Source organism: Saccopteryx leptura, chromosome 2 (assembly GCF_036850995.1).
Source record: "Saccopteryx leptura isolate mSacLep1 chromosome 2, mSacLep1_pri_phased_curated, whole genome shotgun sequence".
Classification (NCBI taxonomy): Eukaryota; Metazoa; Chordata; class Mammalia; order Chiroptera; family Emballonuridae; genus Saccopteryx; species Saccopteryx leptura.
In genome coordinates, this window is record NC_089504.1 from 138,620,616 (window position 1) to 138,634,672 (window position 14,057).

The window sequence follows — 14,057 nt, forward strand, 5'->3', positions numbered from 1 at the left end:
ACAATAAAAAAATTTTGTAGAGCATAATGATTAGAATTTAGGCATAATGTTTCTCTGTGTATTGGGAAGAAAAGTGGATTTCAGCCTTATTTCAAAGGAAGCTTCAATAATTTTAATACAAAGTGTTTTCTTCATATTTTAATCATTGTTAGTCTGCAGCCACAGGTTGTCATGAAAAGGGAGTTCTTACTGAGGCTTGTGAGTAGTTTTGCTCTGTTGTGTTGGAACACTGATCAAATGGAAAATTAGTTTTTATCTTGAGCCTTTATAACAAGCTCTTACTTTAACTCTGATGTACATCAGGATAATTTGGCCACTTCTACAGTTTGCTTGTTTGATGACCTAATACTTTAATATTATGGTCACTTTCTTTTATTTTGTGTGTTGCTGCTATTCTTTAAAATAAAAATGCTGAAATTTGCAGAAATACAAAAACTTGGCATTGCCCTTTTTCCTCTAAGTGTTGGCTGGGCTTTGTTTCTTTTCCTTTCTGGTTACTAAAAGTGCATTTGGGCCCTTGACTCAGGATGGTGAGCCCCAATGGAGGGTTACTGAGAGGACAAAACCAGCCTTGGAAACAGAATGTTAAGTGCTGCTGCTTAGTTTCCCGAGCAGGTGTAATCCCCAGATGATCTGACTCCACCCACTAATGTCACAAATCATTATGGTTTCATTTGAATAGATCTATAGTGCTGTTCTGATACCTGGGATTTGGCGGGACAACGCAAATGAAATTATCTTATTCTCTCTGCAACGCTGATGAAATTTCAACTTCCCTTTTTGATTATTATGCCACTCGGATTTTGAACCATATAAAATATTTAAACTAGGTGCTTCATTGATTTTACACAGAGGAGGGAGGGTTACGAGAAGTGTCCACTCATAGTTGCTTCACTTTAGTTGTTCATTACTTGCTTGTCATACGTGCCTTGACCGGGCAGCCTCAGGGTTTGGAACCAGCGGCCTCAGCGTCACAGGTTGACACTCTATATCCACTGTGCCACCATGGGGCAGGCCTAAACCAGGCACTTCATAATTAAGGTTAATCAGTCATTACCTTTTGTCAGTGGTTCTCAAAGTGTGCACCAGGGCGTACTGGTGTGCCCTAGAAGATTTCCAGATGTGCCCTATGGTATTCCAGAGAAATATGTGCCTTTTGGGGACCAAAAAACCAACAGGGTTTTTGGAGTTTAGATTTTTAGGGGGACAGAGGTGTGAGGAATTGGCTGTAAACTGACAGTCTGCCCAACCCCCCACCTCACTTGCCTGATTAGGTTGCAAAAGGCTGTTAAGCTGTGGTGCTGGATTGTTTACACTAACCCCCATGTTCCCCAGAAAGACTGGAGGCAAGTTTCTTCTATCCTTTGTTTGGTGTAAAGTTAAGATGATATGTATGGTGGGGGTTTTGGATTGATGATTAAACATAAGGAACTGTCTCTTGAAGCCTTTGGATTTCTATAAAAGAAGAATATGTGGCAATATCTAAAAGAGCTTTGAAAAAAAAAATAAAATAAAATAAAAGAGCTTTGAACATTTTACTACAGTTTTCAACATCTTATTTATGTGAATTAGGATTTTCTACCCTCAACACAATTAAGAATAAAAAGAGAGGAATTCTTCAATGTATTGATGAGGAAATGAGAGTTTGCCTTTCAAATATATGCCCAAACACTGAAGAAATCGCTAGGGCACATCAGGCTCATGTTTATGAGAAACATAAACACAGGAATGGAAAAACTTAACACATTCATGCCCTGACCTGCTGTATTTACTAAATCTTACTAAGAATGTATATATTTATATATATATATAAAGATTAATTTTTAAAAATTTTTTTTATTTTTTAACCTCTTTTTTATGAATTCTAAAAAGCATAACTGAAAAAATGTAACATAAAAATGTTTTATAATGTCAGAATAGAATAAATTTAATTTTGTCTTTATTTATTTTGTTTACCATAAAAGCGTGCTTGGACTTTATATTTTTCTCTGACATTTGACTTAATTATTATAACATATTTCTCAGAAATTTGTATATAGTGCGCCTACAATTATTTGTAGGATTTTAAATGCGCCCCAACTTCAAAAAGTTTGAGAACCACTGCCTTATGTCTATAAATGTATTCTTAACTTAAAGTTAACATCTTTATGTCAAATTATGAAATGTTTTCTTAGTGTTGAAACTGACCTAAAACTTTGACATGAATTAGTGAATGATCTGAGGTTTTAATATCAAACTTGAATAAAGTGTTGGGGATTTAGATTTGCAATACATAGATAACATTCCTCTCCCCCCAACAAAATACTTCTAACTACCTTAATGTCATTCCCCCCCCTTAAATGCTAAAATAGAAATGATTAAAAAGATAGAGCAAATATTATTTAGCATAAGATTTATCACTTTGGGTGTAATTATCAAGTATTTATATAGGCATCTGTTTCTTGTACTGGTTGACATATTTTTATGTATAGCCTAATTTTATTTTATTTTTCTAGGTCCATAACTTAGTGGCAATTGAATTGGCTTATATCAACACAAAACATCCAGACTTTGCTGATGCTTGTGGGTTAATGAACAATAACATAGAGGTAAATACAATTCAAATTAACCTTTTTATGAAAGTAGAACTCAGAGTCTGGGATTCATTGATATAGTATTGAAGGACTGCCTGGCTCCATTTCTGTAAAGGTTGTAGTTTATTCAGGTTGGAGTGTGTAAAACAAAGTGAATGTTTAAAATTGTTGTCATTTGGCTCTGAAAGCTGTGAAGGTAACATTCTAAGAATTATCTACATTGGTGTAAATTTGGAAACGTAGGGTACTCTTTTTCATTGGAGTGGCTGCATTTCATGCATCTTTTTTTTTCCATTTGAGGTTAATATTGAAAGTTGCATAAGATCTCAGATGGAGCAGAGGCTGGTGGATGAGGAATTTATCTGATGCTAATTTTTTTCTCTGCCACTTTTATCCAAGAACAGTAAATGTTTCTGCTACTCCTTAATACAATAGGACTTCACAGTCCCCTTCTATATCAGATTTCCTCTTATGCATATGCATGGAAAGAATATTGTAAACATGGAATTTGGGAACTGGAAGGGACCCTGGGTTATCGACTTCAGTCCTTTGGTTAAACAAGAGATGAGGAACCGAGACCCACAGATGCTAATGGCTGTTGCTTTAGTGCTTATTTTGCTGGGCACTGTTGGAGGACAGAAGCACCTTCTCTGTAACAGGTACAGAGAACTATTTTCGTTAGTACATAGTGACTCCTATAGTCAAAAAATCCTAAAATGTACATGAGTAAGGCACTCAAGTTAAACTCTCAGAAGGTAAACTATATATAACGGTTATGTTAAAATTAGCATGTAGACACTATCTGAGGATAAGTATTTAGTTCTTATAACATTGAAACCAACTTCATGGAAAATTTGGGTCTGGGAGATTTTGTAATCACTGACAAGGTCATTTATGATATATGGCATCATTTAGGTCCGTATTTTTCTACAAAAGTATGTCTCTAGTTTTAATTACTGTGCCAAAGAACTTTATGTGAATATTGTCATTTAATCTGTACAGTAACCCTATGAGGGTAGACCTGTGCAGTTAACAAAGCTAGGAAGTCAGGACCATTGGGCCTGATGGCCAGTTGCGGTCAGTAACTGCTTGGTAGCAGACGAGGGTGAGAATTTCTGGTGTTAGGGTTCCCTCCCTTGTGCTTGGTGTCCCTCTTCAAAATGTCCATTTTAAACGTGTTAACTTTTTATTCTGAACATAGTTAAAATACATATCATCTGCTATATTTTTAATCACTGATACTCTCCATGAAAAAATTAAAAATGGGTGAAATTTCAGTCAGAACACTTCATTAACCACAGATCATCACTCCAAAGCTTTATTAACTTAAAACTTTTTGCAAGTTTGGGAGTATTTATGAAATGCTTTTTACCCAGGAACAATTTTAACTACCAGTAAATGCTTTTCTACTATATATTTGATGCTATCCATGACAGAGTCATTAATACCTACATCCTTCTGTTTTCATAGTCTTGCACCTATCATGGTGTTTAACATATCGTAGCTGTTTATTCAATACCCGTTTTTGTGAACTGTATCTTTAGCTACTTGTATTAGAGTTACTTTGATAATATTAGCAAACTAGAAGAGCAGGCAGTGAAATGATCAGGTTACAGAAAGGACTGTCAGTTTACAACACTATATTTATGTCCTGGAGATGGTTTAGGGCAGTGGTCCCCAACCTTTTTTGGGCCACGGACCAGTTTAATGTCAAAGTATTTTCATGGACCGGCCTTTAGGGTGGGACGGATAAATGTATCATGTGACCGAGACAGGCGTCAAGAGTGAGTCTTAGACGGATGTAACAGAGGGAATCTGGTCATTTTTAAAAAATAAAACATCGTCAGACTTAAATGTAAATAAAACGGTCCGGGGGTTGGGCATCACTGGTTTAGGGTAAAGAAAATGGAACATTTTTACAGGATAACCTTCACCAGAGATCTCTCTTAAACTTGTAGTTTTGGGTGTGGGAGTTGTGTGATTGTAACACAGAGGTGTCTAAATTGGAGTGATTGTAAAGGCTTTGCTTTAGTGTTCTCTAATCTGTGCACTTTAAATTCTGCATAGAATGCTGAAGGCATATACACATTTATGTGGGAACAGTTTAAGATTTTATTTATTCATTATAGAGAGGGGGGAGAGAGAGAGAAGGGGGGAGGAGCAGGAAGCATCAACTCCAATATGTGCCTTGACTAGGTAAGCCCAGGGTTTTGAACTGGCAACCTCAGCGTTTCCAGGTTGACGCTTTATCCACTGCGCCACCACAGGTCAGGCTATGTGGGAACAGTTTAAATCATGGCTCTTGACTTAATGGGAAAGGCCATTACCTCATGAGATTCGGTCCCTGGCCCCTCAGTGCCGGGGAGCCTCCATTACTGACAGTTGTAGTGTATCCTTCAGGTGTGTTGGGGCAGAAAAAAAGATTGAGAAGCATTGGGTTAAATGATTTGTTTGTTTTAAAATATAATTATGGTATGAGTTTCAACAGTGAGAGGATATACTGTAAGTTATTCCAAACTTTTCAATTAAGCTATTTTTTAGTAGGCTTATATCTCAGTGCTCCGATAATCACTTTTGTTTTGCTTGGTTGTGTTTTATAGGAACAGAGGAGAAACAGGATAGCAAGAGAATTACCTTCAGGTGTATCACGAGACAAGGTAAAAAACAATGTTTTTAAAGCATATTCCCATTATGCAAAGGTGGACTGGTAAGCCTCAGGGTATTACTCCTATGAGTAATTTTTTCTTCTCCCTTTAACAATCCATTGGAGCCTTTTCGTTGTTGGAGGAAAGGTATGCAAGTTTAAAAACAGACTTTGAATAATTTAAAGATAATGGTATTTTTATAGAGAACAGGCTGATGGTTTTCAGATGGGAGGTGGGTTGGGGAGCTGAGTTAAAAGGTGAAGTGATGAAGTACAAATTGGTGGTTATAAAATAGTCACGGGTGTAAGCACAGCACAGGGATATGGTCAATAATATTGTATTAACTATGGTGCCGGTGGGTACTGGAAATTTTGGGGCTAGAGGAAACACTTTGTCAAGTGATTATCTAGCTACTATGCTGTACACCTGAAACTAATATAAGGTGATACTGGCCCTGGCTGGGTAGTTAAGTTGTTTAAGAGTGTTGTCCTGATACGCCAAAGTTGCAAGTTCCATCCTCGGTCAGGGCACATCCAGGAAACAACAAGTGAATGCACGAATAAGTGGAACAACAAATCATGTTTCTCTCTCCCTTCCTCCTCTCTCTAAAATCAATTAAAAAATATTGAATGTAAATGATAATTGAAAAATAAAATTAAAGACAATGCATAAAAATGGATTTTAAGTATCTGGCTTTATTTACTTACTTATTTTTAATTCACAGTGACTTTATCAACTTTGTGAAATTAGTTGAAGTGACTAATGACTTTGTTAACAGGAAGGCTTTTTGGAGAGGGAGGACAATAATATTCACATAAATTAATACCAGTAATTGTTGAATATATCGTTTCTGTTTATAAAATTCCATTACCTCAAATTCTTTACCAAAAAAGTTCTTACCAAATTCCGAAGATAAAAATGAAATTTTTTGATTTGGATTTTTCTTAAGTATTCATCTGAAGAAAGCCTTCACAGAGGTGACATTAGTACAGGAGATAAGGCAGAAAAAACATTAATTTTATGTCCCATAATTACTTTTGTTTTTCATGTTACTTTACTATTTTGATACAGAGGGAAAAATTCACATTATAAAATGTTTCTGAATTCCATTTGGCATCCTTGATTTTTTTCCCCTGCATTTTTTGCCTTTAGTCTTCTAAAGTTCCCAGTGCTTTGGCACCTGCCTCCCAGGAGCCCTCCCCTGCTGCTTCTGCTGAGGCTGATGGCAAGGTCTGTTCTGATGTTTAATCTAAGCCTGCATGCCTAGTGTTTGGTGCAACGACGTCATCTGGAAACAGTACACTGCATAACAGTATTAATGTGGACTGTATAGAACAATGGATACTTATAAATTATTCTCTGCATGCTTTGCACAGAAAAAGAAGTTAAAGAGGAAATTATTCTGTAGTTTTTTAATTTCATGCCATTGATACTGAAATTGTGCTTGTTAAACTGCATGTTTTAACATATCTTTTAACAGTTAATTCAGGACAACAGAAGAGAAACTAAAAATGTGAGTCTCTTACTTCAGAATGGCCATGTTGGTACCTTTGGTTCTCACTGAAACACTTTCAAAACCACTGAAGAGCCCATCAGTACAGTGGCATCCAACTCGTTGTGTGTTGTGTTTTAATGTTTCTCTTAGCTAACTGATCCCTTTAACTTAAAGATGGCATTAATTCTGGTTTTAACATTGTTTTAAATAACAGTAGACTTTCCCACTGTTTTCTGTTACTTTCAAGAATAGCTTTGAATTTAAGATTTCAAGAATGGAGATTCTACTGTTGGGCTGTTTCCTCAGTAAAGGTCCGGAGATGTGCCCAGTACTAATGGATAACCCTCTCATGCTCTTTCTCGTGCTTCCATTCTGTCTGCACTTGCCACCCTGTGTACGGAGCTTAACGTGAGCCCCAACAGTGTAAGCACATTAATGCAAACAGGGACTGTGAGAGTTTGAGACTGTTGTTAATTCTTGATAACATTTTTAGGTGAGAACTAATCTGTACATTTTTCAGACCCATTCTTCTGGTTTTTCTGCCATTTAGGTCCTTTTCTATTGTCCAGATTTAAGGTTTTGAATCTTAAAATATGATAAATACCTTCTCTCAGCCCACTGTGCTCCAACCTAAGAGAACCATCTGAAAGCGTTGCTGAAGTGTTACTTCTTTCATGGCATCACCCTGAATTTGCTTGCATTTCCTCAAGATCTTATTTGTTGTATCATTTGTGTCTACTTAACAGGCATTTTAAAATTAATGTGTAAATACACTGCCTATCTTTGGATAAAGCTTATCTTAACAGAGACATACAATACTTAGGCCAGAATGATACTAAAAACTGACATTTTTAAACAGCAGCCATAATACTCGTGCTAAGTTTATATAAGCCATTTTTATTTTAACCTATAAATTTTGGGTATCATCTTACAGCTATTTGAGTATAAGATCTTAAAGAGCATCTGATCTCTTAAGTATTGATGAATTACTGGTTTTCTTATCCTAGTCATTTTATTTTTAGAAATCAAGGACTAACATATTCTAGAAAAATGAAGAAGCAGTTGTGATTAGTGGTAGCACTACATTTCTTTCAGTAGATCCCATCTCAGAAGTACAGGCCTTGAGGAAACTTGCAGTGTGTTCATGTCATATTTCACATTATAGGTAGCTTAAAGTCACCATCAGCTTAAGATCATAGGTATATTCATTCTCATTTCTTTTATTAAAAAGTGTCTACTTTTATCCTGTGCTATTTCACTGACTAACTATAAAGAAACCTGAGAAATACATAAACTCAGCTTTGGAGACCTGAGTTCATACACTTTTTGGAGCACTCACAGTTCAACAGTGGTGTTTAAATTTACTTTGAAGAAATTAAGCTGAGTGGTAGTTCTGTTTTTCCTGAGCAGTCTTATTTTTAAAGGCATCTTATACTTCTACAATTTAGTGTTAAGAGGGTTTGGAAAAAGGGAAAAACTTTGAAAATCTAGCCAATGCTAAAGAAGAAAGGAAATAGGCCCTGCTGGTTGGCTCAGTGGTAGAGCATCGGCCTGGCGTGTGGGAGTCCCGGGTTCTATTCCCGGCAAGGGCACACAGGAGAAGCACCCATCTGCTTCTCCACCCCTCCCCCTCTCCTTCTTCTCTGTCGTCATCCCCCCCCCCCCAGCTGAGGCTCCATTGGGGCAAGGATGGCCCAGGCGCTGAGGATGGCTCTGTGGCCTCTGCCTCAGGTGCTAGAATGGCTCTGGATGCAACAGAGCGATGCCCCAGATGGGCAGAGCATCGCCCCCTGGTGGGCATGCCAGGTGGATCCTGGTCGGGCGCATGCGGGAGTCTGTCTGACTGCCTCTCCGTTTCCAGCTTTGGAAAAATGAAAAAAAAAAAAGAAGAAAGAAATAATAATATTGGTGGCGGCCTTGCAAATATTTTATAGCAGAACCTCTTCATTTAGATAGCTCAGAGCTCCACTTATACATGCCACCCATCTCTTTCTGACCCAAGTGTAGCTCCAGCTCGGTATTGGATGTGTGTTTTCCTTGACTCCTGTCAAAAAGAGCTTTGTTTAGTTGTTGTCACATTTGATATAATTGACAGATTGTGGACATGTTTTTTTTTTTTTCAGCTTGCACCTGGAGGTGGTGGGGTTGGAGATGCTCTTCAAGAACCAACAACAGGCAATTGGAGAGGAATGCTAAAAACTTCAAAAGCTGAAGAGTTATTAGCTGAGGAAAAGTCAAAACCAATTCCAGTTATGCCAGCCAGTCCCCAGAAAGGCCATGCTGTCAATCTGCTGGATGTGGTAAGCCACGAGAACTTGTTATTCCAAATTACTAGGAAAACACTACGAAAGACAAAGGAAAAGTTTCAGAAAATTACTTGAATTTTGAATGCTAAATATTGCCATTTCAAAATCACACAAAAATATATATTTTTTTCTATTCCTCATCCCCATTTAGCCGGTTCCTGTTGCACGAAAACTGTCTGCCCGTGAGCAGCGAGATTGTGAGGTTATTGAACGACTTATCAAATCATACTTTCTTATTGTCAGAAAGAATATTCAAGACAGGTTTGTAGTATGTACTGTAAATCAGACTCTAATACTGATCGATGATGCCAGAATCTATTTTGAAAATACATGTGTTTTTAAAATTTTAGGTTTTTATTCTAAAAGGGATCATATTGTTTGTTTTGCAGTGTGCCAAAGGCAGTGATGCATTTCTTGGTTAATCATGTGAAAGATACTCTTCAGAGTGAGTTAGTAGGACAGCTGTACAAATCCTCCCTGTTGGATGACCTTCTGACGGAATCTGAGGACATGGCTCAGCGTAGGAAAGAAGCAGCTGATATGCTTAAGGTATTACTGTGATTTTTTAACTGTCACACTTTGGTTGTAGATACAGATACCTAATGCATTCTTTTTTTTTGTGATAGAGACAAAGAGAGAGAGAGAGAAAGGGACAGATAGGGACAGACAGACAGGAACAGAGAGAGATGAGAAGCATCAATCATTAGTTTTTCGTTGCGCGCTGCAACACCTTAGTTGTTTATTGATTGCTTTCTCATATGTGCCTTGACCGGGGAGGCTACAGAAGACCGAGTGACCGTTTGCTCGAGCCAGCGACCTTGGGCTAAAGCTGGTGAGCCTTGCTCAAACCAGATGAGCCCATGCTCAAGCTGGCGATCTTGGGGTTTCGAACCTGGGTCCTCCGCGTCCCAGTCCGACGCTCTATCCACTGCGCCACCACCTGGTCAGGCTAAAATGCAATTTCATTACTGGATACGTCTGTAGTCTTTATAGGATGGTTAATCTTATTCTCTTGGTACTTGATTAGATTCAAGATAGATACTAGTTAGTATACTAGTATAAATCAACCACATAATACAGATTATCCCACATAATTCAGATTCTTTGATATAAGTATGAATTTATAATTCTTATCTTCTTTAATGCAGGCATTACAAGGAGCAGGTCAGATTATTGCTGAAATCCGAGAGACTCATCTTTGGTGAAGAGGACTATATAAAACTGAGACTTTGTTGACTTGAAAGTTGCTAGTTACTGCCTACTTGAGTAGATTTGTATTTATGAACTCCTGCTGTGTATTGCAATGGAATGAAACTGGCTATAAACTGAAAGTTGTACTATATATTACAGAATGAATTACATTTAGTCCAAATAATAAATGGCTGTTTCTAAAGTTGCCCAGTATATAAATACATCAAGTCTGTCTTGGGACAGTTTCATCTGAACTTAAAAAGAAATGCTAATGTTCTTGTGCAAGCAGTCTGCCTGTGGATACAATGCCCTGTGTAATCTGTCAGTAGTCTTACCGCTGCCGCCATAGTCCCTCAAGAACGCACCGAGACATTTCATACGACTGTACTGCATGCACTCTACAAACCGATCTGGCTTTGAAAGGTGTGGGTTGACAAGTTACTCACATAGTCACTTCCACCTGTCCTTTGATTTAGTTTTATCTCCGCAAACTTTGATGTGTTAGTAAGAAAGCTGGATGCACAAGAGGATCTATCATGATGACAGTGACGTGCTGTGTGTACTGTGTAGCTATGCAGCCCTTCCACTTCTGGGTCCACACTGCCCTACTGCCATTAAAATGCCTTTGATTTGCAAACCTTGAAGCATGAATTACATTTTCCTGTATTAACCCTTTGAGCAGTACGAATGTTCATGTATGTCCTCGTGCCTCTCGACCATCCAGAGTACAATCGTACATGTGTAAGGCAACATTTAAAAAACGCAAATGGATGTTCTTGTTTCCATAAACTGGTTATCAAACAAACATGATTTTTTAGGTTAATACAAGTGTAACTAGAACTAATTTCATTTTGCTACTTCAAAGGGTTAAAAACAACTATCTAGACTTGACTATCTATCTAGTAAGCCTTGGTGATGACCAGTTCCTTTCGGTTTTTAGAGGTTCAAAAAGTAAATCCCCTTGGTTTTCAAATATCATAGTAGTGATTCAGATATATCTTTAAATTGGGGCACCTGCACCATGTTCCCAGATTCACTCGGAGGCAACTACTGTGCTGATTATAGAAGTGTGTCTTTTCTCTATTGGTAATACTTCTGCTTCACACCAGGGAAATACATTAGAATAGAGGTGAGAAAATATTGGTGAAGCTTTATTTAAAGAGAAACATGCAGATACATATTCCTGATGGCTTCTAGACTACTAAATTGCATTCAGGGATTTGGGGGTGAGGTTTAGAATACATACACATTTTATTAAAATTCCTCAGGTGATTCTTGATATAAATTTTAACAAGGGTCAGAATCCGTAAGGCATCTAGCTCCATCATAACCAATAATATATTATTTATATATTGCAGATAGTAAATTTTTTAAGTTACATTTATGAAGAACTATTGACAGTATGAAAATGTTAACTTTAGCATGTGGTTCCCATTTCCTAAGAAGCAACAGGCTCATCAACTGATCTCAAACATAAAAACACCCGATTCAGTCTGATACATGGTACTTTGAATTGGTGAGTAGTACCATCTTGATAGAATACATGGCACCAAAATGTTTGTTAGCACACTTTAAAATCACTACCATCATTAAACATCAGCTTTGAAATTATAGCCATCCATGATTTACTTCAGACAGATCAGATAACGACCATTTTAGCCATTTGAATTTTAAGGGTAAAACCCCTCCTAATGTACCTTTCTCCAGTATATCAAACAGATTTCCAATTAAAAATGTTACCTTTAAAGACATGCTATGGTCATAATGCATGTTCTAGTACTACACACACTGTACAAAGGAAAAGAGGAAAGAACGGTATGGAAAGGGAAAGCCTTTGTTGGTCCTTAAACTGAGTGAAGTTCTGAAACGTGGAGATGATCTATGACATTTATAATGGATCCTGTATGTTCTTGCTGTGTAAATAAAGTTGCTGGTTTGTATCAGTACTTTCTTCCTAACTTGATTCCCAAAAAAAGATTTAGATAAACTTTGGCTTTTAAACATAGAAATCTAATAGTTTATATTGCATGAAAATTTTATGACTATTAGATTTTAACAATTCCCTGAAGTGTTAACGTCTTCTCCATTTTTTGCATATGGAAAATAGTGACTTTCTCGAAATACTCCAGGCAGTAGTTGGCTAGAACTTGAACATTAAAGCCTTGCTCTGCTGCCCGTAAGGTTTTCTAGAAGAAATTTGATTCTGAACCACATTGTATGTGTACCTTCCACTTGATCCTCAGGGAAATGGGGTGCTACTACCTTGATTTTTCATATATATAAGAAACAGTTCTGGAGATTAAACTTGCCTGATGTTGGAGAGCTTAACTAAGTCTTGATACCAAATCCTTTAAATTTGACCTGAAAACTTCCCCTTACCTGTGTCTTTTGATATTCTCATACAATTGGATAGTTAATATAATACAGTGTGTCTGTAAAGTCATGGTGCACTTTTGACTGGTCACAGGAAAGCAACAAGACGATAGAAATGTGAAATCTGCACCAAATAAAAGGAAAACCCAGTTTCTGTAGGATGATGTGGCAGCATGTGCACATGCGCAGATGATGATGTAACACCGTCTATACAGCAGAGCAACCCACGGCCATGCAAGTCGAGATGTGGATGATACAGAGGAAAGTTAAGTGTGTTCTGTGGCTCGCTAAATTCAAATCTGTGACCAAAGTGCAACGTGAATATCGGCGCGTTTATAACGAAGCGCCACCACATAGGAATAATATTACTCAGTGGGATAAGCAGTTGAAGGAAACCGGCAGTTTGGTGGAGAAACCCGGTTCTGGTAGGCCATCAGTCAGTGATGAGTCTGTAGAGGCTATAAGGGATAGCTACCTAAGGAGCCCTAAAAAATCTGCGTGAGCCCACATCGAACTGCACTGAATAAGTATGAAACTGGGAGAGTTTTCCTTTTTATTTGGTGCAGATTTCACATTTCTATCCTCTTGTTGCTTTCCTGTGACGGGTCAAAAGTGCACCATGTCTTTATGGACACACTGTATTTGCCTCTTACTTTGGTTACTTAAGTTTTCAGTTTATCACAAGTCATAATCTGCTAGGGGACAGAAAATGAAACTTAAAACTAAAACTAAATTTCCAAATTTATAAAATATTGCTACCTTCAGTAGTCTGACAAAAGGCTGTGAATACATTTAGTTACACTGAAACAGGTACGGGAGTGGAAAACTGAATTAGAAACTTTCTGAAATGTCAAGTACTGATTTTTAATCTTTGGAAAGAAACTTTCTATTGTAATTTCTAATGCCAATTATGGCTTTACATAACTTTTTTTTTGTATATTTTTGAAGTGAGAAGCAGAGAGACAGACTCTTGCATGCGCCCAACTGGGATCCGGTAAACCCACTAGGGGGCGATGCTCTGCCCATCTAAGGCATTGCTCCATTGCAATGAGAGCCATTATAGCGCCTGGGCCAACTTTGCTACAATGGAAGAGAGAGATAAGAGAGAAAGGAGAGGGCAAAGGGTGGAGAAGCAGATGGGCACTTCTGTGTGCCCTGGCTGGGAATTGAACCCAGGACTTCCGCATGCAGGGCTAACACTCTATACTCTACCACTGAGCCAACCTCCCAGGGCAACTTTTCTCCTTTTTAAGAAGTGTATTTGCTTCCTAAACAACACAAAAAATAAGTTTCTAATACTAGATTTTGCATTTCTAATGTGGAGGCTAGAGGCACTGCGATTTTAGAACAGTATAGACACTAGCAAGATCTGAGATACATATACTTGATATAAAACTACCCATAATCCCTTATAATACCTCTTTTTCATTGTTGCTCCTCATGTCTAAGGATAGGATTATAAAGATGGCATTTA

General features: G+C 37.6%; 1 protein-coding gene across 8 annotated transcripts in view; it reads left to right on the forward strand.

Moving 5' to 3' along the window:
• Nucleotides 1–10,412, forward strand: part of DNM1L (dynamin 1 like) — a 72,806-nt gene extending 62,394 nt beyond the window's left edge. For 2 of the 8 annotated variants that reach the window (XM_066368929.1, XM_066368931.1), the window contains 8 exons: nucleotides 2,496–2,588; nucleotides 5,174–5,230; nucleotides 6,371–6,448; nucleotides 6,699–6,731; nucleotides 8,837–9,013; nucleotides 9,171–9,280; nucleotides 9,409–9,568; nucleotides 10,168–10,412. In XM_066368929.1, coding sequence (XP_066225026.1) covers nucleotides 2,496–2,588; nucleotides 5,174–5,230; nucleotides 6,371–6,448; nucleotides 6,699–6,731; nucleotides 8,837–9,013; nucleotides 9,171–9,280; nucleotides 9,409–9,568; nucleotides 10,168–10,224 — 765 coding nt within the window. In that variant the 3' untranslated portion in view covers nucleotides 10,225–10,412. The remainder of the gene's footprint in view (nucleotides 1–2,495; nucleotides 2,589–5,173; nucleotides 5,231–6,370; nucleotides 6,449–6,698; nucleotides 6,732–8,836; nucleotides 9,014–9,170; nucleotides 9,281–9,408; nucleotides 9,569–10,167) is intronic. The other 6 variants (XM_066368933.1, XM_066368935.1, XM_066368937.1 and 3 more) reach the window with 3 other exon arrangements.
• Nucleotides 10,413–14,057: the final 3,645 nt, after the last annotated feature.